Here is a 25,687-nt window from a genome sequence, read left to right as displayed (position 1 = left end):
CAAAACATATATACTAAGATGGTTATTTATAGAAAGACAGGCATGTGCATGTGCAAGACAAGTGCATATAGGTGTTGTTGGGGTTTTTCTAGTTTGTGGTTTTCAAACTAATTTAACCCTTCCAGTAAACGGAGGGCGTCAGTGCCATATCTGATTTTTTTTTCCAAGACTTTATGTTTTGGTAGCATGACAGGATATGTGATGTCTTAATGGAGTGTTTTGTTTAACCATCTACTTCCCTTTTTAGGTGAAAGTGGTTCTTTCCCTGCAGTACTTGGTAGAAAATGTTCAACTAATTGTGTAAGTACATTTCTTTTGTTTTTGTGTTTTGAAATTTGAAAAATGTTTGTCACCTTACTTTGTGTCAATGTCCTGATCACCCTGGCTTATTTGTTTTAACCCTGACATATAATAGTTAAAAAATCTATTTTATTTTGAGTGAATAATCAAGTAAAGCTGTGTTGATAGAGTCAAGTAAGTGTTCATTTTGAAATACCACCAACAATGTGAAAGTTTTTCTTAATGTTTACCTTATAAAAAATCATTATATTATACCAGGGGTGTCAAACTCCGGTCCTGGAGGGCTGCAGCCCTGCAGAGTTTAGATGCAACCCTAATTAAACACACCTGATCCAATTAATCAAGTCCTTCAGGCTTAATTGAAAACTGCATGTATGTTGGAGCAAGGTTGGAACAAAACTCTGCAGGGCTGCGGCCCTCCAGGAAGTGAGTTTGACACCCCTGTATTATACAGAGGTCTGTTAAATTAATTTCCATGACTTTACCTAAACTTTTCCAGGCTTGGAAATTGCTGTTTTAAAATCTAATTTTTTAATGACAATACAAGCCCTGATGCATGCTGTTAATCACTTAAGTTGTTCCACCAATGTGATTGCTATGAACCACCTGACCGAAACCATCAGCGCTGTTTTGCATCTGGGTCTACAGCTTACACTAAACCTCTGTTTCGCTTAGTTAAATGTACGATACTTGCATTCCCCTGGTTGTAAAACGAACTTGGTCGTGAACACGTTCTTCTGGGTTTGATGATCTCCGAAGTTGCTATTCTGACTCAGTGGTGATTCAGAGAGTTTTCCCCCAGATGGAAAGTAAAGACATGGCTGTAGTTGAGTCCTGCCTAGTCTCGTGTAGCCAGACCTTCAGACTGACGGCAGAGGGTCTGTTAACTTTGGCCACTTTGAATGGCCAAGGCCCACCCAAGAGGCTATACGACTGACAGGTACAGCAACCAGTCACATTTCGTTTTGTGCCAAGTCATGTGTAGGGGCGTGGAAATGTCGCCACAATAACAGACCAGTGTGTTAAACTCTCTGACATATTTTAAAGATTCTGTGCTGTGAACTTACAATTTTTCACATACCTTTGAAAATCCAGCATTTAGTTGATTTGGTTTTCCCTTTTATTATGATGGGATAGGATAGTGGAAAGCAGACAGGAAGTGAAGTGGGACAGAGAGAGGGGAGCAGGAGCGGGAAAGGTCCTCGAGCTGGGATTTGAACTCAGGACGCCCGTAGTGCAACGGCACTGTATGTCTGTGCACTTGCCACTAGGCTATCGGCACCGACCCGATAAGTGCTCATTGTCATAGTTGTAAACAAGACAGCATTTCTTATTGGACAGGATGTACTGCTGTCTTCTAGGAACTCAGAGGATGTGGTCATGTACGCGCTCAGCTTTCTAAGAAAATTGTGTGAACGTCACAGAGTTCGCCCCCAGCAGCACTGTAACTGCGTTCAATCCATGTTCAGACTCTGGGCCTGAGAATTCTTTAATGATGGCTTGTTTTAGCTGTTGATAGTCTGATTGGATTTGTCCTGGCTGTCGAGCCAGGAAGCATCACACCTCTGAACTAGAGGTGACCCGGAGCAGATACGGAGCGTCCCTGAACTCAAATCATAGATATCAATGCGCACCAGGAGAGACAGCTAACAACATCGATTGTTCTCTCTTTGTTTTTCTTCTAGTATGTGTGAGATCACGCGTCACTTTGAAATCATTTCTACAATCAACCAGTGTGGGGTTTCGTGGTCTGGTCGGATCGTCTCGTGTGTGCAATCAGAGGTTTATAAGGCTAAAAATCAGTTAAAACTTCTTGAATGAAACTGTCTTCATGTCTGTGGTCTCCTACTATAAATTGGTTAAGATTTGAAAATCGCCTAGTGTGTGGTCATCCTAAACCTGACGTCTACTGCTCATACATTTTTTGAGTTTAAAGGGATAATTCACCTGAAAATAAAAATTCTGTCATTAATTACTTTGAGTGTGTTTTTCCTATTCCACCTTAAAGAAACCCCCAAATTTATTATTCCCCTTAAAGGGTTAGTTCACCCAAATATGTCATGCTGACTGAACTTAAGACTGGTGGTGGTGCTAAAGATATTGTTTGTAATTTAGTCTTTCTATAAAAAAAGGGGGAGGGGAGGTAGGTCGAAAAATAATACTGATAAGATAACAAAACTACTACAAATTCTAGTACTAAAAAGCACGATGTAAAAAGCACTAAGGATTAATGAGCTGCTGAGTCCATGAATATTAATGACGTTGTCTGCGTTTGCTCAAAGTGATTTGCTGAAATCAAAACAGGGATGATAATAGGTAAGCGCCAGCCAATGAGATTGCCATTTGCGCATTAGTTCCGCCTACTACTGGAGGGGGGTATTGGTTTATAATAACTGTCACAAAGTGTCACAGAAATCAAAACAGGGATGATAATAGGTAAGCGCCAGCCAATGAGATTGCCATTTGTGCATTAGTTCCACCTACTACTGGAGAAACTGGCAGTTCTTAAAAGGTAAAGAATTCCAAAGGAACTCTGTTATTTTGACAGGAAAATACAACAAATAATATTGTTTACATGATGCACGTCAATTCTGCATGGTAAGACTCTCTCGCTCTGTTTCTTTCTTCTCATGTGTACGAGACAAAACAACTGCTCGTGTGCCTTCACACTAGAGTTTACGGTTCGTCAAATACAGGTAAGCTGATGAACTGAAACATAAAATCATAATAATATTATAATAAATTATAGTAACGCCGCATTCTATTGTCAGTAACAGTGTTGTAACAGGGGAAATATTTTGTTTGATTACTCATTGAAAAAAATAAAGCTGTTAGTAACACCTTTTATTCATAACGCCATTATTCCCATCACTGCACATGAATGACAATGGAAATATTGACTCATTTTTGAAAACTATGCTGCAAGTAGATCAAGCCATTGATGTGTGAATTGTGTAGTTTAGGTCATGTCCCATGGGTGCATTTGGACGTCAATAAAGGATTACAGCTATAATATTGTGCAATACACAAACAGTAGATACATGTAATGGTTTTAGCAGGCCTTGAGGATCATGAAATATGTTTGGAAAATATGTTTTTAATTGGTGGAGGTTCTTTTGCTGCCAAGCACTTTGATTCCCTCCTCATTTACTGGTATGTAACTGTTATGTTATGTCGGTAGTATGTGAATTAAACTGTATTTATGCTACAAATTTGTCTCAAAGAACAATATATCCAGAATGCTGAAAAAGGCACGTTGCCTTTATAAACACTGCAACATTGTGTTTGTAATTTAATATTTGGAGATCCTGTGGGCAGGCAAAAGTTGAGGATACTTTCTGATGTCCCAAAACTAATAGAATTCCCAAGACTTGTCACTCGTAAATGGGGAAAGATCATAGACTCTAAAAAAAACATGGACAAGCATTTTTGACGCTCTTACTGGGCGGGAGTCGGCCGTCGCCATCTTGAAATTGCGTCACTGCACGTCACTCCCGGATAATCGAAAATGGGCAAATAGGCGGGACGTGGGTGGAGCTGGTTGCTGAAACCACGCCCACCTAGCTTTTTGAACCAGGCTGTAAACATATTTTTTTCTGCTGTGAAGTTGGGCATAAATCTGATCTAGCATAAAATAAGCTTTTTTTAACGCTTTTGGAGCATAAGGAACAATATTTATGAGGCAGTTCTTGTCAGATTTCAATGGTGATTTTAAATATGAAATTTAAGTTTGTTTCCCCCATCAAAGAGCTGCACTTGCCTTGCCTTTTTAGAAGGCCTCTTCTGCTGGTTTATCATTTCCAGCCCCGTTTGTCATATGTTTTGCATTATCCCTGACTATGACCCCATGCTTGTTTTGACAAGTCGTTGAAGAAAACTCCTTTGTGTGTATGTGATGGACCTGTTTTTACTGTGCAAGATTATTTGGCGGGCATTCACACTGCGTAGGCTACAGAGAGAATTTGATTTAAAAAGATACAGGGTGTTCCCACGATCATGAAAAAATCTGGAAGGATCCATGTATTTTAAGGCTGAGACTTGCAGGACTTGGGAATTCTCTGTATTGAGTTATGCTCAATTCAGAACAGCTCTAAAATCCTTTATCCAGTAATCTTGAATTATGACGTTATTCTTGAAAACAACAACAACGTTATTAGCAGAATCACAATGAACATAAATAAATACTAAAACAAAATAGAAACAGAAAATAGTGACATGAAGTGCAAGTTCCAGAGCAATGCTGTATTTTCATAATCCTCTGATGGCTTGGAGTTCATTATTATGTGTATTGTGCTGTGACTGAGTAGCAGTTTCACTTTCCAGATGACGGTCTGTGTCCGTAGCTGGATTTAGTAATTCACATGCATCCATGCTCTTGTTTTATTCATAGTAAGATGACAGTGATCCACAAAGGAAATAGGTTATATAAAGCTAGAAACTATAATGCATAAGCATGCAAAAATTCCCATGCGCATGTGAATATTTTCTCAAGGGCACAAACATTTTGCACATGCAAAAGTCTGTTTTTTTTTTTTTTTGTTTTGTTTTTTTAATCTTAGGGGATTCGAGAAAATCAGTGACAAAAAAAACCATGAGAAAATAATAAAAATGTACAGAGGACTGTACTACATACCAAATATAAAGCTGAAGATAATTTTGTATGAACCATTCATGTTAAATATGGTCTGGAAATCTACTAAGAGGTTTTTGAGTCTGGAAAAATATGAAATTTTGAAATGGAAAATGTGTAGGAACCCTGCAAGTAATAATTTAAAAATTCTAACAATATGGATGATAAATCAATCAATTAATGGAAGTTTCCACAGCTCAATAGGGCTGCTCACATTCACGTGTGACAAAAAAGTAAGAAGAGAAAAAAAAAAGTTTTTATATTTAAATTTAAAAATGAAATAATTTACATGTTGAGTGTGTTGAGAGGCTGTGTAGTTGGATTGCTGAACTCCAGAAAATCAGTAATGAGGTGCTTTGACAGTTACAGATTTAAAAGAAAAAAAAAACTATAGAGAAAGATCTATATACATTTGAGGTGTAATTTAAAACCAATCTCAGAAAACAAAGTCAGTCAGTGACAGGTAATGTTCTCATATCAAATATTGTATTGTCTTCCTCAACATTTTTTTTAAATTAGCCTTTTAGGATCCCACAGTTGTCTTATAGTGAGTTTCAGTGTAGGCGTAACGCATTACAAGTAACGCGAGTTACGTAATATTATTACTTTTAATGCATTACTTTTTAATTGACAAGAAAATATCTGAGTTACTGTTTTCAAAAAAGTAACACCATGCCCCCATGTTGAGTGAAATTGGGAGTAAGATGTTAGTTCTACAATAAATGTGAACATGAATTAATTCATCTCACTCACAAAAAAACCAGATTCAGTATTCCTCAAAATCAATAAAAACTGTGAAATTCAACTTATATGATGCAAACCTGCAATAATTAAATGTTAAATAATACAAATATCCTTTATGCATTTAATCCCATTTATTAACCGATGTCTTGCTGCCGCCTGATCCAATTCAACCATACTAATAAGCAAAAATTACTCAAGATAATCTAACATTTGTTTTTCTTTTTTTTTTTTTATTGCTAAAGAGTTGACTTTTTTTTTTCTTCTGCGGTCTACTGTATAGACGTGAATTTACTTTTCTCAAAGCCTGAGGGTTTTGGTGTGAAAAGGCTTTTACATTTGGCAAAAATATAACTTTTTATATTAAAAACAAACAAGCAACCCCCTTACTTTCCATAAAAAGTAACTAACGTAATTAGTTACTTTTTAGGGAGAAACTCAATATTGTAATGCATTACTTTTAAAAGTAACTTTCCCCAACACTGGTGAATTTTTACTGTAGACAGAAATCCTTTTATCTGTGGTCATGCCGGTCTGATGGCATGATGTGTCATTTAGTGCAAGCTTTCTCAAAGAGCAAAATGATAAATCATGAAAATGTAAAAAAAAAAAAAAAAAAATCAAACCTCAAAGCAAAAATTGAAATAAACTAGGATGGAGAAAATGGGGAATACCTGTTTATTGTATCCAGTAATACTGAGAGATGAATGTGACCGTGAGAGAGTGAGGTCATCCTTTCTTTTCAACTCATTTTTCACATAGATGTGAAATAAATGAATGTTACCTGGGGTTAAGTTGGGCCGGGGCCGCCCGGGGCTGAGCCCTAACCCTGGTAACTCATCAGAGGACTTTCCTCATACATAGGCATTCTTATTAATTTAACTAATGATGCAATGCAGGTGTTTTATATCTCTGAAGGGAACCAAGCATCTTCAGAAAAGTTTTGATTGCATTTCAATTTGATCTGATAAAGTAGCGTTCATGAGCGCAGCACTGCTTTGTTTACAGCCGTTATCGGGGACCTTGATGCCCCCTACTGGCAGAGAATCAAATTGGATTTCATACACCAAACTTCAGACTTGTCAATAACTAAATGTTGTGATCACACAGTATTGTGCAATGTACATGCAGAAGTTAATCTTTAAAAGATTCACACAAGAACATCTATTGTCATTTTCATATCCTCAGTTACTGTATTTATTATTCCCACAGTGGTCTGGCTGTTACAGCTCCCAGTGAGACCAGCTTGCAAGTTCCTATAAATCTTTTGAAACCACCAAGGCTGGTAAGACCAGGTAATAATGAAAAGCCTTTTGGGCTGGTTTAAGCCATTTTTTTCCAGTAGGGAATATAAACATGCAGCGTTTCAAAGGGAGGGCATTAAAGAGAGATAGACACGAACCCTTCCCACAACTACAGCAACAATTTAAGGAGGCCACTGAAGAAGAGGACCTTAAAGAAAGCACATCCACAATGAAGAACCAAAGCAGAGGTCTGAGTGTTATTCTGCCCAATAACAAAGAACTGAGCATGACTGTTGGGGTGAGTGAAATGTATTTATGTCACAATGATATCTGAATATCTGTCAACTTAAAGAGTTTCTTTTTTTTTTTGCATTTGATAGAAAGTTATATTTTTGCATGATTAGTGTTAGATCTTTCCATAATGTATGTTTTGTCTTTGTGATAAACATTTTTTTCAGATTTCAGAGTTATTTAAGTTACAGAAGTCTTTTCAAACTGGCTTTCTGGTTAATTTCATTTATGTATAGCTTGTCTTACTGTTTAACATCTCTGTATTACAGCTTAAAGACAGAGGTCTAGACGTGTTAAACCAACTGTCTAATCTGCTTTGTATATCCAGTCTTCACCTCTTTGGCCTGAGTATAGTAAAGGGTTTGTGGTTTCCTATTTTTGTTTGTGTGTATGTGAACCTGCTGACTAATCCCTTTACTTTGAAATGATTTAACTAAAGCTGAGCTTTGCAAAAAACTCGTTTGTCTAAACCAGGGGAGGGGAACGTCGGTCGCGGAAAGCCGCAGCCCTGCAGAGTTATGCTTTAACCCAACTCAAACACACCTGCATAACCAGGCAGATGAGTTTTTATTAGGATTGAAGCTGAACTCTGCAAGGCTGTGGCTCTCCAGGACCGGAGTTCGCCACCCCTGGTCTAAACCAAGGTAGCCTTTTCAACTTATCTTGTTCATTGCATTTAATTTAGACAATCAACCACTGTTCTTGGATCTGGAGCAAAAATTGTCCTTGTACCTCCCAAAGTCTTGGAGAAAGAATACGTTAAAGGTAAAATCAAGCTCAAATAAAGCTAAAAAAATACTACAGTGGCCCTATACAGTGAAAAAAATTAGACATCCTATTGAATTGCATGGTTTTCCAAATAAGGATTGAAAAAATATCTGGTCCTTGGCAGGTCTTAAAATTTGGAAAATCAAACCTCAAATGCACAACAACGCATGACATATTGCACCATGTCGTCATTTAGATGTTCTGGCAGTTTGCTGGTCTGGAGCCTTTAAATGTGAGTTTTAACACAATGTGTAATGCTCAGAGAAATGGCAGACAAACCAAGAAGTACTCTACAGGCCTCCATTAACATGTTAAATGATAAAGTTCATGACAGTACAGTTATAACTATGGGACAAGTATGGCATGTTTGGAAGGCCTTTTCCATCTAAAAAAGCATGGCAGCACAGTTTAGGTTTGCAAACTAAAAACAAACAGACAAGGCCAAAGTAGAGATGTTTGGCCGTAATGCACAGCACTATGTTTGGTGAAAACCTAAAGAGAACATCAGAACTGACACCTCATACCAAAAGTCACATATGCTGGTGGAAGGGCGATAATTTAGGACTTGGTTTGTATCCCCTGGGCACCTCGAAGTCACCTCACACTCGCAAAATTAGTCAACTGTAAACTCTTTTGCAGGGCTCTGAATGGTTCAAAGAACAAAACCCTGAAACAAACAAAATATGCACATGAACGTATCCAACGGGGGACAGTTTAATTTTTTTCAGTTAAATAAGTTTAATATTTTAAGGAGATCATTTAATACTAAATACTATTTGTCCAATAATTATGGTCCATCAATGACTTAAAATATGCATATATTTTTATATGTCTATTACTTAAAATTAGTGTAGTATTTAAGGTTAAATGGAGAAAAGGGAAATTAGAGTCATTTTGTGGTCGAAAAAAAAACATTTTCATTTGTGATGCCATGGTTTATCCACTAGGTAACTGTGTGGCTCTTTACTAACTGCTAACTTATTTTTAAGTTTTTCATTTGAATAAATATTTAGAAATGATTAAACACTATATTTTAAATGTGAAATTTAAAAAGTTAAAAACTTTCATCCTTTTTTTAATGATACTTGTATAAGTACACACAATGAATGCAAGCAAATACTGAATTTAAACCAAGTTTAAAATGGTGCTAAAAAAAGGCATTCAACTGCATTTTTATCCCCTTATATGTAGAATCGAAAAAAAAAAAAAAATCTCACTCCAAGCTGAACTTAAAAGTTGGCAACCCTGCTATTTTTAGCTGTACAAAACAGAATGTTTTGCTGCTTGATATTACAAACTGGTGTGTCTTTTATTGTTTTAATGAATTAGTCTTATTATGAATACAGTGGTTTGTAGTGCAAACAGTTTTACAGGTTAATCAAACAGCTAATGAACTGGAAGAGTCACACTTTCACAGAAAACCGAACAGTACTGAATAACAGTGCGAGAGAGCTTCTCTGCAGTACAAACGTGCCTCTAACGTGTGCTGCATGCTTTAATTTGTGGTTTTGGTGTTATCTGAAAGATGTACATCCGGTCTCCAGCCTCTGCCGTTATTTTACAAGACCTCTGAAAATGAGTCTAGACCTTATCCTAAGTGAAATGCGGTGGTGAGAGGTGTTAAACAAACAAATACCCACGAACCTCAATAAACAGGAGCAAAGTTGAAAGGATAGTGCCTGGTCCCCCTCCAAAACGATGTAGAGACTGATAAAAGTCATACAGAAAATGATTACTTTAAGTTATTACTGCTAAAAGTGGATCTACAAGCAATTAAATCATGCGGTGTCCTAACTTTGTCACACATGGCTTTTCCATCTTGGCTTTATATTTGTTAAATAAATAATGACACGGTGTGATATGTCATGTTTTGTTTTAAGACGTCAAATTTTGCTCAACATCTCTCTGTTAAGCTATGTCAGAACAAATTCATTGTGACAATGTTACATAACTTTAATAGAAAGGTATGTAATGGATTACTATCAACCAAAAATTATAAAAAGTGTGACTATATTTACACAACTATCAATACTGTATTGACCAATTACCAAGTAATGCTTAATTTTGTTTAGTCTGTGGTGTAAAAAGGTTGCATTAGCAATTAAAGTAATAACACTTGAGCAAAACATGGTCAGGTCAAAGTGTCTGGATAATTTTTTATTCCAAATTTACTGGTAGTCCATTGTATGAAGAATTTTTGAGTATAATATGTCACAGTTTACTTTATTTTGTTATACTCACTTACATAAATGAACTACAGTGCCCTGCACCCATTAGTAAAAAAAAAAAGTTATATCTGGTATCTGAATAATTTTTAGTTTGACTGTAGCTTACTTTTATACATGGTATACAGTAATGCATGACATGGTGAAAAATTACTGAATGAATAATACTGAAAGTAGGTTAAGATAATTTTGTGTGCTCCCTAAAAGCATAAGGGTAGGGGCTGCCTAGTCCCCTGGAGTTTACAAAGCCCACTGCCTGAAAGTTTGAAAAAAATCCATCTAAAATACCTGTAAATCATAAATACCTGTTAGTCATGACTGACTAACCAACACAAGTGTTTCATAACTTTTGGGGTAAATACTGAAAGGACTATTAGTAAGAAGACAGCGTGTATAGGAACATTAGTGAGTGGGCCTGTCATACAGGTGATGTTAGTGGTTTTCTGATGTGTTGTAATTTTGAGTATTTATTCCAGTAAAGTGGTGAAGTTATTACCTGGCAACTGTATGCTTCAGTGGTATGGCACAAGATGTGATGTCATCCTAATGCATTATCTGTCTATTTCTTTTCATAGGAGAAAGTGATTCTCTACCTGAAAGTGCAGTACTTTGTAGAAAATGTTGAACTCATTTTGTAAGTATGTTCTTCTCTTTTCATTTCCTTTGTGTTTTTGGGAAATTTGGAAAATGTTTGTCACCTTACTTTGTGTGAGTGTCCTGATCACCCTGGTTTATTTGATTTAACCCTGTAAAAGAATTAGTTCACTACCGGAACAAAAAATTACAGATGATTTACTACACTTCTCACATGAAGTAATGGAATCACTTTACAAGAACATTTTAACATCTTGGGTAATGTCCATTTCTACATGCTCTAGTGGATTTTCAACATTTCAGAATGTAAAAATTAACTTCTAACTAAATTAATTAGACGTAATGTAATGTAGATGTCACAGTTACATCACTTGCAGCTGCACGCGCATAGTGGTTGCAGAAAAAACACGGTTTCCAGGCCCGTAGCCGGGGGGGGGGTTCGGGTGGTTCGAACGACCCACCCCATCCCGTCAAATGTCCAGAATTTATGTACGTTTTTTTTTTAATAAACAAGTGTTCTTTTTAAATAACAACTCACTTTAAAAGCCATAAAAAGTATTAAACACCTTAATAAGTATAAGAAAAGTCTTAATTATAATTTCAAGAGGTCTTAAATTTGGGGACGCCCAAATTCCAGACACAAGTCCACCCACCATATGGATATGTGTCAGTATAAAGAATCTGTGAATTTATTGCTTTAAAAATGTCATTAATTTAATTAAATAACTTATTGCTTTAGGTATTTGTGTATATTTACTGAACAAGGCCATATCTTGGTAAGCAGTTTGACAACATTGTAGTAAATATTTTTGGTGAATCAAAAAATCATGCTTATTAAGATACCAGCACACATGATAATGCAGCACAAACTGATGTATGAGTAGTCAACACAAAAAAAGTATTTGAACCTCATAGTTACATACAAAATGGGTGGGAACCGAAAAAGTTCCACTTTTTTGAAAAAAAGAACCTTCCCCTTCCGCTAGGCTGGCTACGGGCCTGGTTTCCATTCCCTTCACTCGATTGGAATGTTCTCTTTTTTTCTGGACGGCAAGGGCAGTGACTGTAACATCGGGCGTATTTTGGAGTATTAAACACGTATTCATACCGATTTCATCAGGCTCTGAAAATTCTTCAAAAAGAACACAAAGAAGGGCCTTCTCATCAGAACAGGGTGTTCAACGCACCACCGTTTTCATTTGAAAAACGTTTTGCAACGTTTTGTATTTTGTATTCACACATGCAGTTCATAGGGAACATTATATTAGCCCTACAGTTACAGCACGAAATACTATTTAAAATACAGCATTTTACATTACCCTTTTTTATTCCATATATTCTGACTTTTTTTCTTGCAAACGCAAGTTTATATCTCGTATTTCGGACTTTATAACTCGAGTTACTCAACAATAGTGAGTTTGTTCATTCTAAGGGGAAAAAAGTCAGAAGTGTGGGATATAAACTCAAAAGAGAGATATAATCTTGGAATTCTGAAAATAAAGTCAGAAGTTTAAAATATAAACTCAAAGGTACCTTTTTTATTCTTTTATTGCATGGTTTCCATTGACTGCCACGTGAAAACCGCTATTTTCTGCAACCAGATAGGCTCCGCCCACAAAAAAAATCGTCATCGCTGTTTGCAAACAGCAAATTGGTCTATTATAAAAAAGATTAATAAAAAATAGTTAATCTATAAGATAGCATAAACCTTGATTCGTAAATGCTATAAAAATTGTGGCTCATTGTTTATGATACCAAGGCTGCGTTTACACTGGCAGAAAAAATCAGATTTCTTTCCTACATCTGACACCGATCGGAATTTGATGCACGCGTGTAAACACAAATATCCGCACAAGATCCGATTTTTTTCACATCCGATCTGATATCTGGACATCCGACCTACTACATTTAAACACATTCGATTCTCCGTGTCAGTTACGTCTTTGTTCCACGACAGATTGCGTTAAATGTCATAATTAAGTTGGCATAATTAAGTTGGCTTGACAAAGCCAACTTACTGATCTACTATTTAAGATTATTATTATTCTTCTTCTGAGCCAAATTTCGGTATCTATCTCCTCCTAGAGTTTTCAAGCTAGAACCACCAAACTTGGTCCAGACCTTCAGACTGATCTGACTCGGTGTGCTATATCTTTTCTAACTGATCCGGCTTACAGTTTTTGTAAACCAGACTATCAAAACCACCAAAAATCCCATAGACTTACATTGACGGAATGTTCAAATGAGCCAACACTTTTCAACACTTCCCAGAATCCCTTGAAGCTCAATCAAGCTTCCCTTCTATGTACTATTTCTAATCGATTTAGACTCATTTAAGCTTTCACTCCAATATTTCTAATATTTCTAATCTATCTAGCTATCTAAATCATTGCTAGTAACATGCTAATCATGCACAAAACATGCTATCAACATGCTAATCAGACTAGAAACATGCTAGAAACTTGCAACCCTGGGGAAAAAAACAGAATATGCTGGTAGGTATGTTTTGATGCTGGAATGCTGGTTAGGTAGGTTTTGATGCTGGTTTAAGCTGGTCCTTTGCTGATTTATGCTGATCCTTGGCTGGTTTATGCTGGTCCTTTGCTGGTTCATGACCAGCAAAAACCAGCAAAGGACCAGCTTAAACCAGCATCAAAACCTACCTAACCAGCATTCCAGCATCAAAACATACCTACCAGCATATGCTGTTTTTTTCACCAGGGAAATTATGTTAACAACATGTTAATGAAAGCTAGTCTTGTTTATGCGAGCACGTTCAGCAAGGAGGGGAGACGATTTTGATAAACATTACACAGTATGCAATAGCATTAACATAACATAAAAAGAGTTTGTAACCCTATTAAAGCACGGGATGAAATACAGTGCACTCACTGGTAAATCGAGAATTGGCTGTCATCATCAACGCTCGTGCAGTCAGCCGCGCTGAAGAAGCCGATGTAGAAAGCATTAACGCCGTCCTTATGATGGTAGCATTTAAAGGTCGCATTCGCTTTCTTTGATTAATTATTTGCTGTCGGGTATACTTTTGCCGACTTTGGAAAATATGAATAAGCAAAAGTCCAGAATTCGAGGGTCAGTCCTTGCGCTCATGGTCGTAAAAGCCAGTGGAATGGTTTTATGCGGGAGATTAGGATAAACAATGATATCGGATACAAGGCGTATCTAAAGTGAATGTAAACAGGCGGGCCAAAAAATTGGATACACTGTAAAAAACAGTTTGTTGAGTCAACTTAAAATAATTTGTAACCTGGCTGCCTTAAAATTTTAAGTTGAGTCAACTCAAAAAAAGTTTATTCAGCTTGAAATATTAAATTATACTAAGTGACAACTTAGATATTTGAGTTGATTAAACTTCAAGTTTAAGGCAGCTGGGTTACTTTCCCATCTGTTAAGTTTAGCAAACACAAATATCTAAGTTGTTACTTAGTACAACTTAACATTTCAAGTTGACTAAACTTATTTGAGTTGACTCAACTTAAAATTTTAAGGCAGCAGGGTAACAAATTATTTTAAGCTGACTCAACAAATTGTGTTTTTTATTTTTTACAGTGTATGGTGAAAAGATCGGATCTGTGCATTAAGACTTGTAGTGTAAACGCTGCCTAAATGTATTAACCAATATTAACAAAATTAACTTTATGAAAACACATTACTGAAATAATGAGTTTATTTTATTAAATGCAGGAAATGGGTTGCATGGGAAAATAGTCAGTTATATAGTTTAATAGTCATTATTATACAAATATATTTGATCACAGAATGCTGTGATTGACCAATCAGAATCAAGTATTCCAGTGAGCCATAGTAAGTCAGTTTAATAAAGGAGTATTAGATACTTAAAAGTATTTCTGAGTTTTTGTTGTTGATGTTAATCATTTAAATTGTGAATTTAAGCATCATTTGAACTGCTTGTTTCATTCTGAAAGAAACAGTGAAGCCCGTCAGCTGTATTATGCTGAGCTGAAAGCGAAAGTTTTGAGATCTGAGTGCTTTGAGCAAGAAGGATTGTACTTCCAGCTGGCTGCCTATGCCCTTCAAGCTGAACTGGGAGATTCTGAAGCACAAGTCTTAAGCCCATATTTCAGCCCACAGGGATTTTTCCCTTTTTGGGTATGACTTTTATATGACATTTATTTTATATGACGTTTACATTTGCTGGTGTTCCCCTTTTAGACTGTAAAGCTGAAAAAAACCCACCCGTTCTTATTTTTCACAAACTAATGGTGTTTCGTTGTGATGTCGGCAGATTGTACAGAAGCACGGGAATGATTATATCCTGAAGCACACCCCAGCCCTGCACATGGAGCTTAAAGGAATGTCATCCAGCGAGGCTACCTTGCTTTTCATACAGGAAGCATTTACCTTGAGTGATGTGCCTCTTACCATCTATAGATTATTCAAAGTTAGTGATTTTTTTTTTAAATGAATTAATTTTTTTTCGAGTTCACTTATTCAGAAGTGTATTAATCAAGGCCAGAAATTTCCAGATTCAGATATAAAGGTTAATTACTCACTCTCATGTCATCACCACTGATGCCACATGGACTATTTCAACGATGTCCTTACTACCTTTCTGTGCCTTGAATGTGGTAGTTGCGTTGATGTCTATGAAGGGTCAGAAAGCTCTTGGATTTCATCAAAAATATCTTAATTTGTGTTCCGAAAATTATTATTATTATTATTATTATTATTATTATTATTATTATTATTTACCAAATTTCATATTAATTAATTTATCTAATAACAGAAGGCTACATCAACAGAAGTCATTTTAAGTGTTAGCTCAAATAGTAATAATAGTAAATACAATCTGTTAATCACTTCAGACTCTATGGCTAACAAAGAAAGTCTATTTTTTAAATTTTTTTACTCCCTTTACAGAAAGGTGTAAAAAGGATTTTTACACAACAGTGAGTGCAGGATCTTATTTGCAATAACATATACAGTGCTAAACAAATTTATTGTACCACCACCCAATGTAAGTTTTTTTTTTTCTTTTTTTTTTTTTTTTTTTTTTTTGCCACAGCTGTCTAACAGTATTGGTGATTACCAAAATAATTTTTTATGTTTCTGTAATGGTTAATCCACACCAGTATGTGGTAAAGTAACTCTTTGTGTTCTAAAGTTACAGTAGTGTTTCTAATGTTAAAATACAAATGTTGGGATTTAAAGGGATAGTTCACCCAAAAAATTCTGTCATTAATTACTCACTCTCGTGCTGTTCCAAACCTGTAAGACCTTTGTTCATCTTCAGAACACAAATTAAGATATTTCTGATGAAATCGAAGAGCTTTCTGACCCTTTCCAAAATGGCGCTAGGGTGTTGTTGTTGTTTTTTTTGCACACAAAATGTAATTCTGATAGCTTCATAAAATTACGGTTGAACCACTGATGTCACATGGACTATTTTGTCGATGTTCTTATCACCTTTCTGGGTCTTGAATGTGGAAGGACCCTTCTGTCTATGGAGGGTAAGAAAGCTCTCGGATTTCATCAAAAATATCTTAATTTGTGTTCCGAAAGATGAACGTAGGCTTTACGGCTTTGGAATGGCTTGAGGGTTAGTAATTTAAGACAAAATGTTCATTTCTGGGTGATCTGTCTCTTTAATGGATTAACAGACAGATCAAATTAATCAAAAGCAAGTCTTTGGGAACAACTAGAAACTTTTTGGAAGTATAACAATAACAATAACAACAGAGACTGTGGAAGTGTACTTAAAAACAATGCTAGCAAGAATACAGGACACTCAGCTGGGATTGTTTGAAGGCGCATTTAAACTGCCTTTTGGAAGTTCAAAATCGGGGCACCATATCAGACCATTATATGGAGAAAAATACAGAAATGTTTTCCTCAAAAACAATTTCTTTACGACTGAAGAAAGAAAGACATGAACATCTTGGATGAGTACATTATATGTGAATCTTTGTTTTGGAAGTGGATTTTAAGCACTGTACAGTATATAGCTACATAGTTTTTTTTTTTTGAGGATTTAAACTGAAAATGAAACACTCTGATACACTCTGCTCCTTTGCCAGCAGCTGCAATTTAGTGGATTTACACATCAGTGAGCAAGTTTAAATTCAAATAAAGAGATGCAGTTTCAGTTAAAGACTCAAACCCAGATGATTAATATAAATTTTAAATTTCTGCAGTATAAGTGGATTATGAGAGTATATAGCTCTGGAAAAACTACACAGATTTAATCCCAACATTCCTGACCAATGCAATCTAGAGATCAAAACCTGATTGTTTATGGAAGTGTCCCCAAGTTGAATGTTTTTGAAAAAAAAGTTTGACTATTTATCCCTGGCATTGAAACAAAATGTTCCCAATTGTTCTATAAACTGTACACTAAATATTTTCCCTGTAATGTGCACTTTTACTAGCTCTGATAAGAAATTGTTGATATTTTATTACAAGCAAAACTTACATAGCTGTACATTGGAAAAGCAGAAAGCCCTCATTTTAAACAATGGTTACAAGAATTGTCTCACTGCTTGTCTTCGGAAAAACTCAAATATATAAAGGGAAAACATGAAAAGTTTGTATGTAATCCCATTATTAGGGATGTAATGTATTATCAATATCGTGGTATCATGATAACAAAACTGTCTCAAAATTATATAAACAAGGCGATATGAAACAATAGGTCACTAGTTATGCTTTATTTTCGCGTCAGATGATTACAGCATTTCATTAGATTTGTAGTGAGACGTGTTTTTGTAAGCCTGTTTTCACTGAAGCTGGAGTTTTCGGTCAAAATAAAAGCTCTATGCCGTTTCCGTCAAAAAAGCTCAAAGGTCCACTGAAGTAGTGAAACTGTCGTTCTCAAAATCTTTATGTGTCGGGTCACAAGTGATTCGTTTAGTCGCGCATGTGCAACAATAGGTTCACTAGTTATTCACCTGTTTCGAGTCTTTATTTTCGAGTCGTTCGTTCTTATGGTGCTGATTGCAGCATTTCACTTGTCGGATGAGAGGCGAGGTGAGCGAATTAGACTAAAGACCCAGGTAAACAATGAATTAATCTTTTCTTTTAGCATTATTTCTTATAGCATTATAGTTTTGTTAAGTTTGAAGTGTTTCACGTCTGTGTAAGCAGTAAATGTGTTAGGGAGGTCGTAACATTTTAATTATATTTTGTTAAAATACGAAATGCCGTTCATTTTGCCGAGACTCAAAAAGCTCGGTAAAAGGTCCACTGAAGTGCCTTGAAACACGCAGCGTTTATGTGGGACGTAATTTCAACTGAAACAACGGACACAGGGCGGGACATATCGAGCAGCCCCGCCCCCTTTTTAAAAATATCCAATAGCATTTAACTTATATCAGCTTGGGCCAGAGCCGTTGAGCTCTGCATTTGACAGCCACAGTCTAAATGATGACCCCTTTGATTCAATATGAAACTCTTAATAAAACAAAATAGTCATCAGGATCATGCTGAGGCTGTGTAGTTTTAAAAGAATATGTGACATATGTGACAGAGACATAAGTCCGGAGTAGACTGTGCGCGCTGCCGCGGTTCGCGTGACACAACGCATAACCACGTAATTTGCCCCACTAGAAAGCATATTCACACTGTCGGAATCATTCCCTGCCACTTTCATTGTGCACTACATGCCATTCACCAGGGGCGTCGTTAGGGCTTATCATTCGGGGCTCGAGCCCCAAAAGATTTTTCTTTAGCCCCGAATGTTTTTGTATGGCTGTATGATTTCCGAAGAATTCACGGAATTTGTCAAAGTTTGAATGAATTAATCGAAAGCCGGTCGTTACACTTCAATGAAATGCGATATGGACTAGTATCTGAAAATATTACGCCGCAAAATACCATTTAGTCTGCCATAAAAATGCATGAACAACATCTCAAGAACTGCTCTGAGAGTACTTAGTGAGCAGTTCACTGTTTCATTTGAGTAAACCAGGGTTATATACTCACAGAAATGTAAAGGTATTCACGGAAACCCGTCAAAATAAAAGTTTGGCTTGTAGACATTGTGGCAGAAATACATTACTATCATTCAGTAGAATGCATGTACCTACAGTACTACTACTACACTACTACTACTAGTAGTATTACTGTATTGTGTAACTTTGTTACACAATGTTCCTTCTATCTTTTAAATTTAGTACATCCCCTTTATTTGCCAAAAATAAAATTTAATTTTTTAAATTTTAATATTTTATGACTTTATCTCATAACCAGAAAAAAATAAATACACAACACAGAATTTCATGAGCAGGGGCGTTTCTAGGATTTTAAAACATCCGGGGCTGGTGCCAAAACATCAGGGGCTAGTGGTCGTGGGTGGGAGCTCACATCATGCTCACATAAGATTTTGTTAGACACAGGTGGTTGAACCTGGATCCTTCTAGGTGGGGCCGGGGGCATTAAACTGGGTGTTAAAGACCTTGTCAGACTATTAACAATAGTAAATAGTAATCACTATTATACATCACTACAAATAGCAAACATATCAAAGTATTATAACAAAATTATAACGTTACAATAATATGTTAGACAAATAAAATAATACATTTGAAAATGTATTTATAACTGTAACACATATATAGTTGCATGCAAAAATAGGGCCCTATTCCGTTTTATTTTATTTTATTTTATTTATTTTTTTTCAAAATCTGTTTTCTGTTTTCATTTTTCTGGTCTTCTTTTTAATGGTTTAATTTTATTAATCAAAATGTATTTAATCATGTGTAAGTAATTAAAACCATGAATCTTATACAGTTTACTGTCAATTTATCAAAAGTTAAGAAAAATTACGTTTAGGACCCTATGAAATGTTTACTTTTTTTTCTCACTTTACGTTTTATTGTTACCAAATATGTTTTAGCATCTCTGTTTATTTGAATGCATAAAAACAAATTTTATTTATTTTTTACAATAGCTTCATGGAATTCTGTGTTGTGCATTTTTCTGGTTATCAGATGAAGGTATAAAATATTAATTTTATTGATCTTTTAATGAAAATTATATTTTATTTTTGGCAGATAAAGGGGATTTACTATTAAAATGTAAAAACATGGAAGAAATATTGTGTGAAAAAAAAATGTAAACATTTTTATTAATTAATAGTAGTAGTAGTCGTAGTAGTAGGCACGTACATTATACTGAAAGATTAATAAAGTTAAACCGAACTTTTATTTTGACGGGTTGCCGACTTGCCGTGAATACCTTTAAATTTCTGTGTATATTTTTGACGCTTGTTTTACTCAAATGAAACAGTGAAATGCTCATGCAGTTCTGGAGATGTTGTTAACGTATTTATGCCCTCATTTAGTGAAACGGCAGACGCTGAAATCACTGCGCGTGTCAGTATTATAGAAAACGAAACCGCGCATCCGCGCCGTTCATTCATAAAAAGACACGCAGAACATGCAGGATTCATATTTAAATAGTCTTTTGCGGCATAATATTTACAGATACCAGTCCATATCGCGACCTGGTTTAAGTTCAATGACCAACTTTTGATAAAATCATTCAAACTTTGTCAAATTCCATGCAAATCATAGGGGTCATACAAAAAAACATTTGGGGCTGGAGTAAAAACTTTCGGGGCTCGAGCCCCTAATGATTAGCCCTAGCGACGCCCCTGTTCATGAGGCTGTTGTAGAAATAAATAAAAGTTTTTTAATGCATTTAAATAAATAGACATGCTAAAACAAATTTGGTAACAATAAAATATAAGGTGAGAAAAAAATAAAACATTTCATAGGGCCCTAAACATAACTTAACTTTTGATAAATTGACCTTAAATTGTATAAGTTTCATTGTTTTAATTAATTAGACATGTTTTTGATTAATAAAATTAAATTAACCCATTAAAACGGCGCCCAGAAAAATTAAAACAGAAAAAACAGAATTTAGAAAAAAAATAAATAAATAAAATGGAATTTGAAAAAAATAAATGGGGCCCTATTTTTGCATGCAAATATATATTTTTAAATGTATTATTTTGTTTGTGTAATATATTTTCGTAAAGTTATAATTTTGTGATAATGCTTTGATAATGCTTTTTTTCATAGTGTAACAGTGTTGTTTTGTGCTATTGCTTTGGAAAAGTAACTGTCAAATGAACTAAAATCGAAAGCACAATATGACTTTGCTCAAACGATCAGTTCATAGTCAGATGTTTTCAGAGTATCAGTAGAGGGGTGAGTCACGTCATCAACCTTTTTTCTTTGTTCAGTTTGCACACTGAACATGGGTTAACTTATAGCTCTTATTTTTGAACTCTCAAAGTGTACAAGATTAATGAAGTTAACTTTAAAATATATCACATTTTCTCCTGGGGGGCATGCCATCCGGACCTCCCCCACCCACCTGTGTCTAACAAAATCTTACATAATTATGATGTGATCTCCCATTCACCATTACTTGCCCCTGATGTTTTGCCCCCAGCCCCAGGTGTTTTCAAATCCTAGAAACGCCCCTGCCATTCACCATATAGAAAATACTAACACTGTGAACAAGTGACCGATCTCAGCCGCAGCTTCAGTGTCTATTTATAGTGTAGGGGGCGGGACGCTTCAGATTCTAGAGAGCATTTGATTGGACAGAAAGTTTAATGAGAAGCTGAGGTGCAGCGTGATGTCATCAAAATCGTTAATTCATATTGGCAGAAGTGAGATACTGTAAGTTTTAAATGCTTATATCTTGTAAACGTGAATTTTGTCATTGTTTTGGAACACACTAGCTTATAGATAACCTTATCTATCTAACCAACATATTCATACTAAGCCAAACAACTTTCATTTTGATTTCACGGGGAAAATATGAATTGCTGACAGCAAACGGGTAATGTTACTGCAGTCCAAATTCAAAATATCTCACTCAAGTGTATAAATTAGGAAATAAATATTGTAATTTCCCTACTGTAGTGAAAGGCAAAAATAATATACCTATTCATTTTCATTTATTTTACATTGACATTTTGTTTTACAATATATAGCTATTATTGTCATAGGAATAACAATGGTATCAAATTGTTGTCATTATTATTATTCTAATTTGGTTTCCTAAAACACCAGTGTGAATGTAATTTAGACTGAGACAGTATAACACAACTAAAAAGAGAGTCCCTTTTTTCTGACTTGTTTTCTTAGGGTTGAAGCTCTTAATTTTGAAATGTCAAAATGCATTTACATGGAGATATTATCGTATCGTGAAATTTTCATTACATCCCTATTTACCAATATTGTTCACATTTCCCAAACAAAATTCTCTGTTTCCACTTCTGCCCTTCCTCTCCTGCGATCTCAGGAAAAGAACAAACCACAGAGTTGTGTCCTCATGGGTGTGGCATCCACAGGACTGCAGATTTTTGAGGTAACTCCAAAATCATGGCCAATTACATCATTCATGACATGTTTCACATTGCTTTGTGCTACTTTGCAAAGATGTTATTGCTGTTTTGTACACTTATATCTTGCATCAAAAAAAATTTTCCTGAATAAAAAGAATAGCATTAAAACGTGTCATGTCTGTTCCGGGTATCATCTCAGTGAGTTTTTTGATGGTGTACGCTTGCACGGTAAAGCAAATGCAATGTTTTCTGAAGTTTCAGTGTGGATGAGAAACTTTTGGAAAACGCTAGTGTGGACAGAGAGTGTTTAAAGCAAAAACACTGTTTTCAAATGTATCTGGATTAATGTAGATGAAGCCTAATGAACCTAACCTAATTAAACACACCTGATCCAGTTAATCACTTCCTTCAGGCTTATTTGAAAACTACATGGTTTGTGTGCTAAAGCAGGGTTGAAACTAAATTTTGCAGGGCTGCAGCCCTCCAGGAACTGAGTTTAACACTCCTGATCTAATCATGTCAGTAGGGTTTATAAACAATTACTAATTTCTTAACTGTACTCTGCATCTTACCTTTACTGTCATTTATGTGTCTCATTTCTATTTTCCAGGTGGTGAATGGAAAACAGCAGTTTGTGTATGATTTGCCATGGCCATCCATTCATTCCATTACTTTTCAGGTTCTATTGCTACTGTTTTACAAAATTTCAATCAGTCACTAGTGACTTAAAAGCACCTTTCCAAGGAAATTGTTATCTTAAGTATGTTTAACCCTCTGTGTTGCAGTTTCAGTTATGGTCTTTGTTACACTACAGGGCAGGAAGTTTCACATTTGTGCTGATGGGTTGCATAATCAAAAGTTGGTCTTTATAGCCTCTCTGTCCTTCACGCCAAAAACCTGCTTCAGCACATAAGCAACAGTCACCGACTGCATCTCAACACAAAGTCCTTGGCCATGAGGCTCAAGAACAGAAATGGTCAGAGTCCAAAATAACAACAATCATATGGAAGATGGTGGTGCAAAGAGCATCTGTTGTGTTTTCCCACCTTCACATTTTAGATTTGCTTTGAAACAAGTCTCTTATGCTCACCAAGTCTGCATTTGTTTGATAAAAACAGCAATATTCTGAAATATAATTATAGTTAAAAATATATTTTTTATATTTATTTCTGTGATGGCAAAGCTGAATTTTTAGTAGATATTATTCAAGTGGATTCTTCAGAAATCATTCTAATATGCTGATTTAGTGCTCAAGAAAAATAGTTACTATTAACAAAGTTGAAAACAGTTTTACTGCTTAATAATTTTGTTTAAAAGAGAAAGAGAGAGAGAGAGAGAGAAATTAAATCTTAAATTCTGCAAGGAAACATTAAATTGATCAAAAATAACAGTAAAGACATTTATAATGTGACACTGAAGACTGGAGTAATGGCTGCTGAATGGCAGCTTTGCCATCACAGGAATAAATACAATTTTTTAAATAGAGTAAAATAAGAAAATAGTATTTAAATTTAAATTAAATAATAATATTTCACACTTGCTGTTATTTGGCAATCCAGCACTGGGTAAATATTGGACAGAACACATGCTGGGTTAATTGCTGATTGGGTTAAATGTTTTTACCAAACATGGGTTATTTTATTTAAGTCAACCACTGTTTAAAAATTATCATATTGCTGGTTTAAAATGGACTGAAATTTATAAAAAACACACAGAATTACTAGAGGCAACAGCAATAATCAAAAGATAAACATTTATTATTAAGCAAGAATACATGGACAAAATACAAGACAAATTTAATTTATTTGGGTAAATACAGCATAGTTTACAACATTACTGTACATACATTTAAACTCATTTAACAAGCATTTTAGACAAAAATGTAACAATGTAATGTTACAATGTAATGTAATGTAATATAAATGTAATTAAAAGTATAATTTAAATTTTAGTGTATTCAACTGTTTTTAAATAACCATTTCTTACCGAAATAGTGCATTTCGTCCTTATGTTGCATTGTGTAAAATAATACAATTTACAGCACAGTAAAGACTTTCTAAATTAAATAAAATGTATACAAACAAAATTATTTTGCTAAAGAAGTGCAAAGTGGTGGCGCTGAGAACCGCTTTCTCCTGTAGAGAACTCAAAAAGCCTGCACTCTGATTGACTGTAACTCAGCAGCTGGGTTGTTTCATCAGAGACAGGCTCAACTCAGCGGTTGAGTAGAAAAAAATAACCCAGCGTTAAAAAAATGACCCAGCAACTTACAGTTACAGAAGCTAGCCATCACCTGGGTAAAAAATATTAAAAACAACCAAATAAAATAAACCAACGGGCTGAACCCAGCATTTTTTAGAGTGTACTGTTTTCGCTGTACGTTTGATAAAATAAAGCAGAAAAGAGACTTCTTTCAAAAACAAGAAACCTATTCTATTTTTACCTAACTTTTAAGTTTCAAATAGTAGTGTATGCATTAGATATCATGAAATAACACTCTTTTACAACATGTTTTAGTCTTGTTTAATGTAAATGTTAAAATATAAGCTTCTTATTATTTTTTTTTTTTTAGCTTATATTATTGTAATGGGCAGTATTCATGTAAATCAACCTGCCATTATCACAAAATAACCCTTAACAGGATGAATAAGACTGACACTGATGGGTTTTGTATCACCTTGATGCTACTTTTAATGTTAAAAATCAAATATGTTAAAATGAACATTAAACAAGATTAGTAAAAAGTAAAAGTAGTAATAATAATTGTTAATGTGTGTTAAGAGTGAAAATGTACACAGCTATACTATAAGTTGATAACTATTATAATTTCTTATTTACTTTATTTGAATATTTTACATAACTACACATTATCTGTTTGGATGAAGGGACACACCGAGAGATGTACATCACAGATGGAGCTGATCTGGACATGGAGGACAGTGATGATGAGCTTCCACCATTGAAGTTGCTTATAGACAATATCCAGAAGCAAACCATTGGCACCACTGAATGTAGAAATGCTGAAGGTAAAGAATTAGATTTAAGTGTGTAACTTTACCACCATTAGAGGCACCACTTTGAATAGGCTGCATCCGAAATCACATATTCCTTTTATACATAAGAGATTGATTTTGATTCATAGTATAAAAACTAGATAAGAGATTGATTTTGACTCCAGGATAATGTTTCATAGATTTAGACATTTATTCATGTCCTTTTTTGTTAATTGTGTGCAGGTTGTGATGCTTCGAATGACACTTGCTGTTTAGAAATGAGCGTTGATGAGCCAGAAGAAATGTTTGTAGATGATCCTGAAGACATCCTGCGTTTAGTTGAGCTGGTGGAGGGTGTATCAGTGGATGGTCCTTTATACTTTTTCTCACTGGAAAAGTGAAAACAGGGTGTGGTGTTTAGTTTAGCTTCTTAAATGTCAAATATAATCACTAATGTTCAAAAGTTTGTGGTCAGCAAGATTTTTTTAAAGAGGTTTTAATGCTCATCAGGAGGCTCCATTTCCAAATCCAGAAAAAGATCAGTGTAAAATAAC

The 25,687-nt window shown here is 35.1% G+C and overlaps 1 protein-coding gene across 1 annotated transcript; it reads left to right on the top strand.

Annotated features, from left to right (window-relative positions):
* Nucleotides 1-2,835: 2,835 nt before the first annotated feature.
* Nucleotides 2,836-25,687, top strand: LOC127173761 (FERM domain-containing protein 1). The gene is made up of 11 exons (XM_051123706.1): nucleotides 2,836-2,996; nucleotides 6,884-6,966; nucleotides 7,044-7,213; nucleotides 7,476-7,566; nucleotides 7,892-7,971; nucleotides 10,775-10,833; nucleotides 14,741-14,924; nucleotides 15,061-15,216; nucleotides 22,098-22,163; nucleotides 25,026-25,166; nucleotides 25,377-25,687. The coding sequence occupies exons 3-10, from the start codon at nucleotides 7,145-7,147 to the stop codon at nucleotides 25,101-25,103; spliced, it is 783 nt and encodes a 260-aa protein (XP_050979663.1). The 5' UTR covers nucleotides 2,836-2,996; nucleotides 6,884-6,966; nucleotides 7,044-7,144; the 3' UTR covers nucleotides 25,104-25,166; nucleotides 25,377-25,687.

Source organism: Labeo rohita, chromosome 12 (genome assembly GCF_022985175.1).
Source record: "Labeo rohita strain BAU-BD-2019 chromosome 12, IGBB_LRoh.1.0, whole genome shotgun sequence".
NCBI lineage: Eukaryota > Metazoa > Chordata > Actinopteri > Cypriniformes > Cyprinidae > Labeo > Labeo rohita.
Note: the sequence above shows the minus strand (reverse complement) of the source record. Positions and strands in the feature narration are given on the sequence as shown.

Bases quoted from the DNA above. Each gene is read 5' to 3' on its own strand.
- LOC127173761 (XM_051123706.1), top strand. From the start codon at position 7,145: ATGAAGAACCAAAGCAGAGGTCTGAGTGTTATTCTGCCCAATAACAAA. The intron at 14,925-15,060 runs GTATGACTTTTA...TGATGTCGGCAG, and splicing joins AGGGATTTTTCCCTTTTTGG to ATTGTACAGAAGCACGGGAA. The intron at 15,217-22,097 runs GTTAGTGATTTT...CTGCGATCTCAG, and splicing joins CCATCTATAGATTATTCAAA to GAAAAGAACAAACCACAGAG.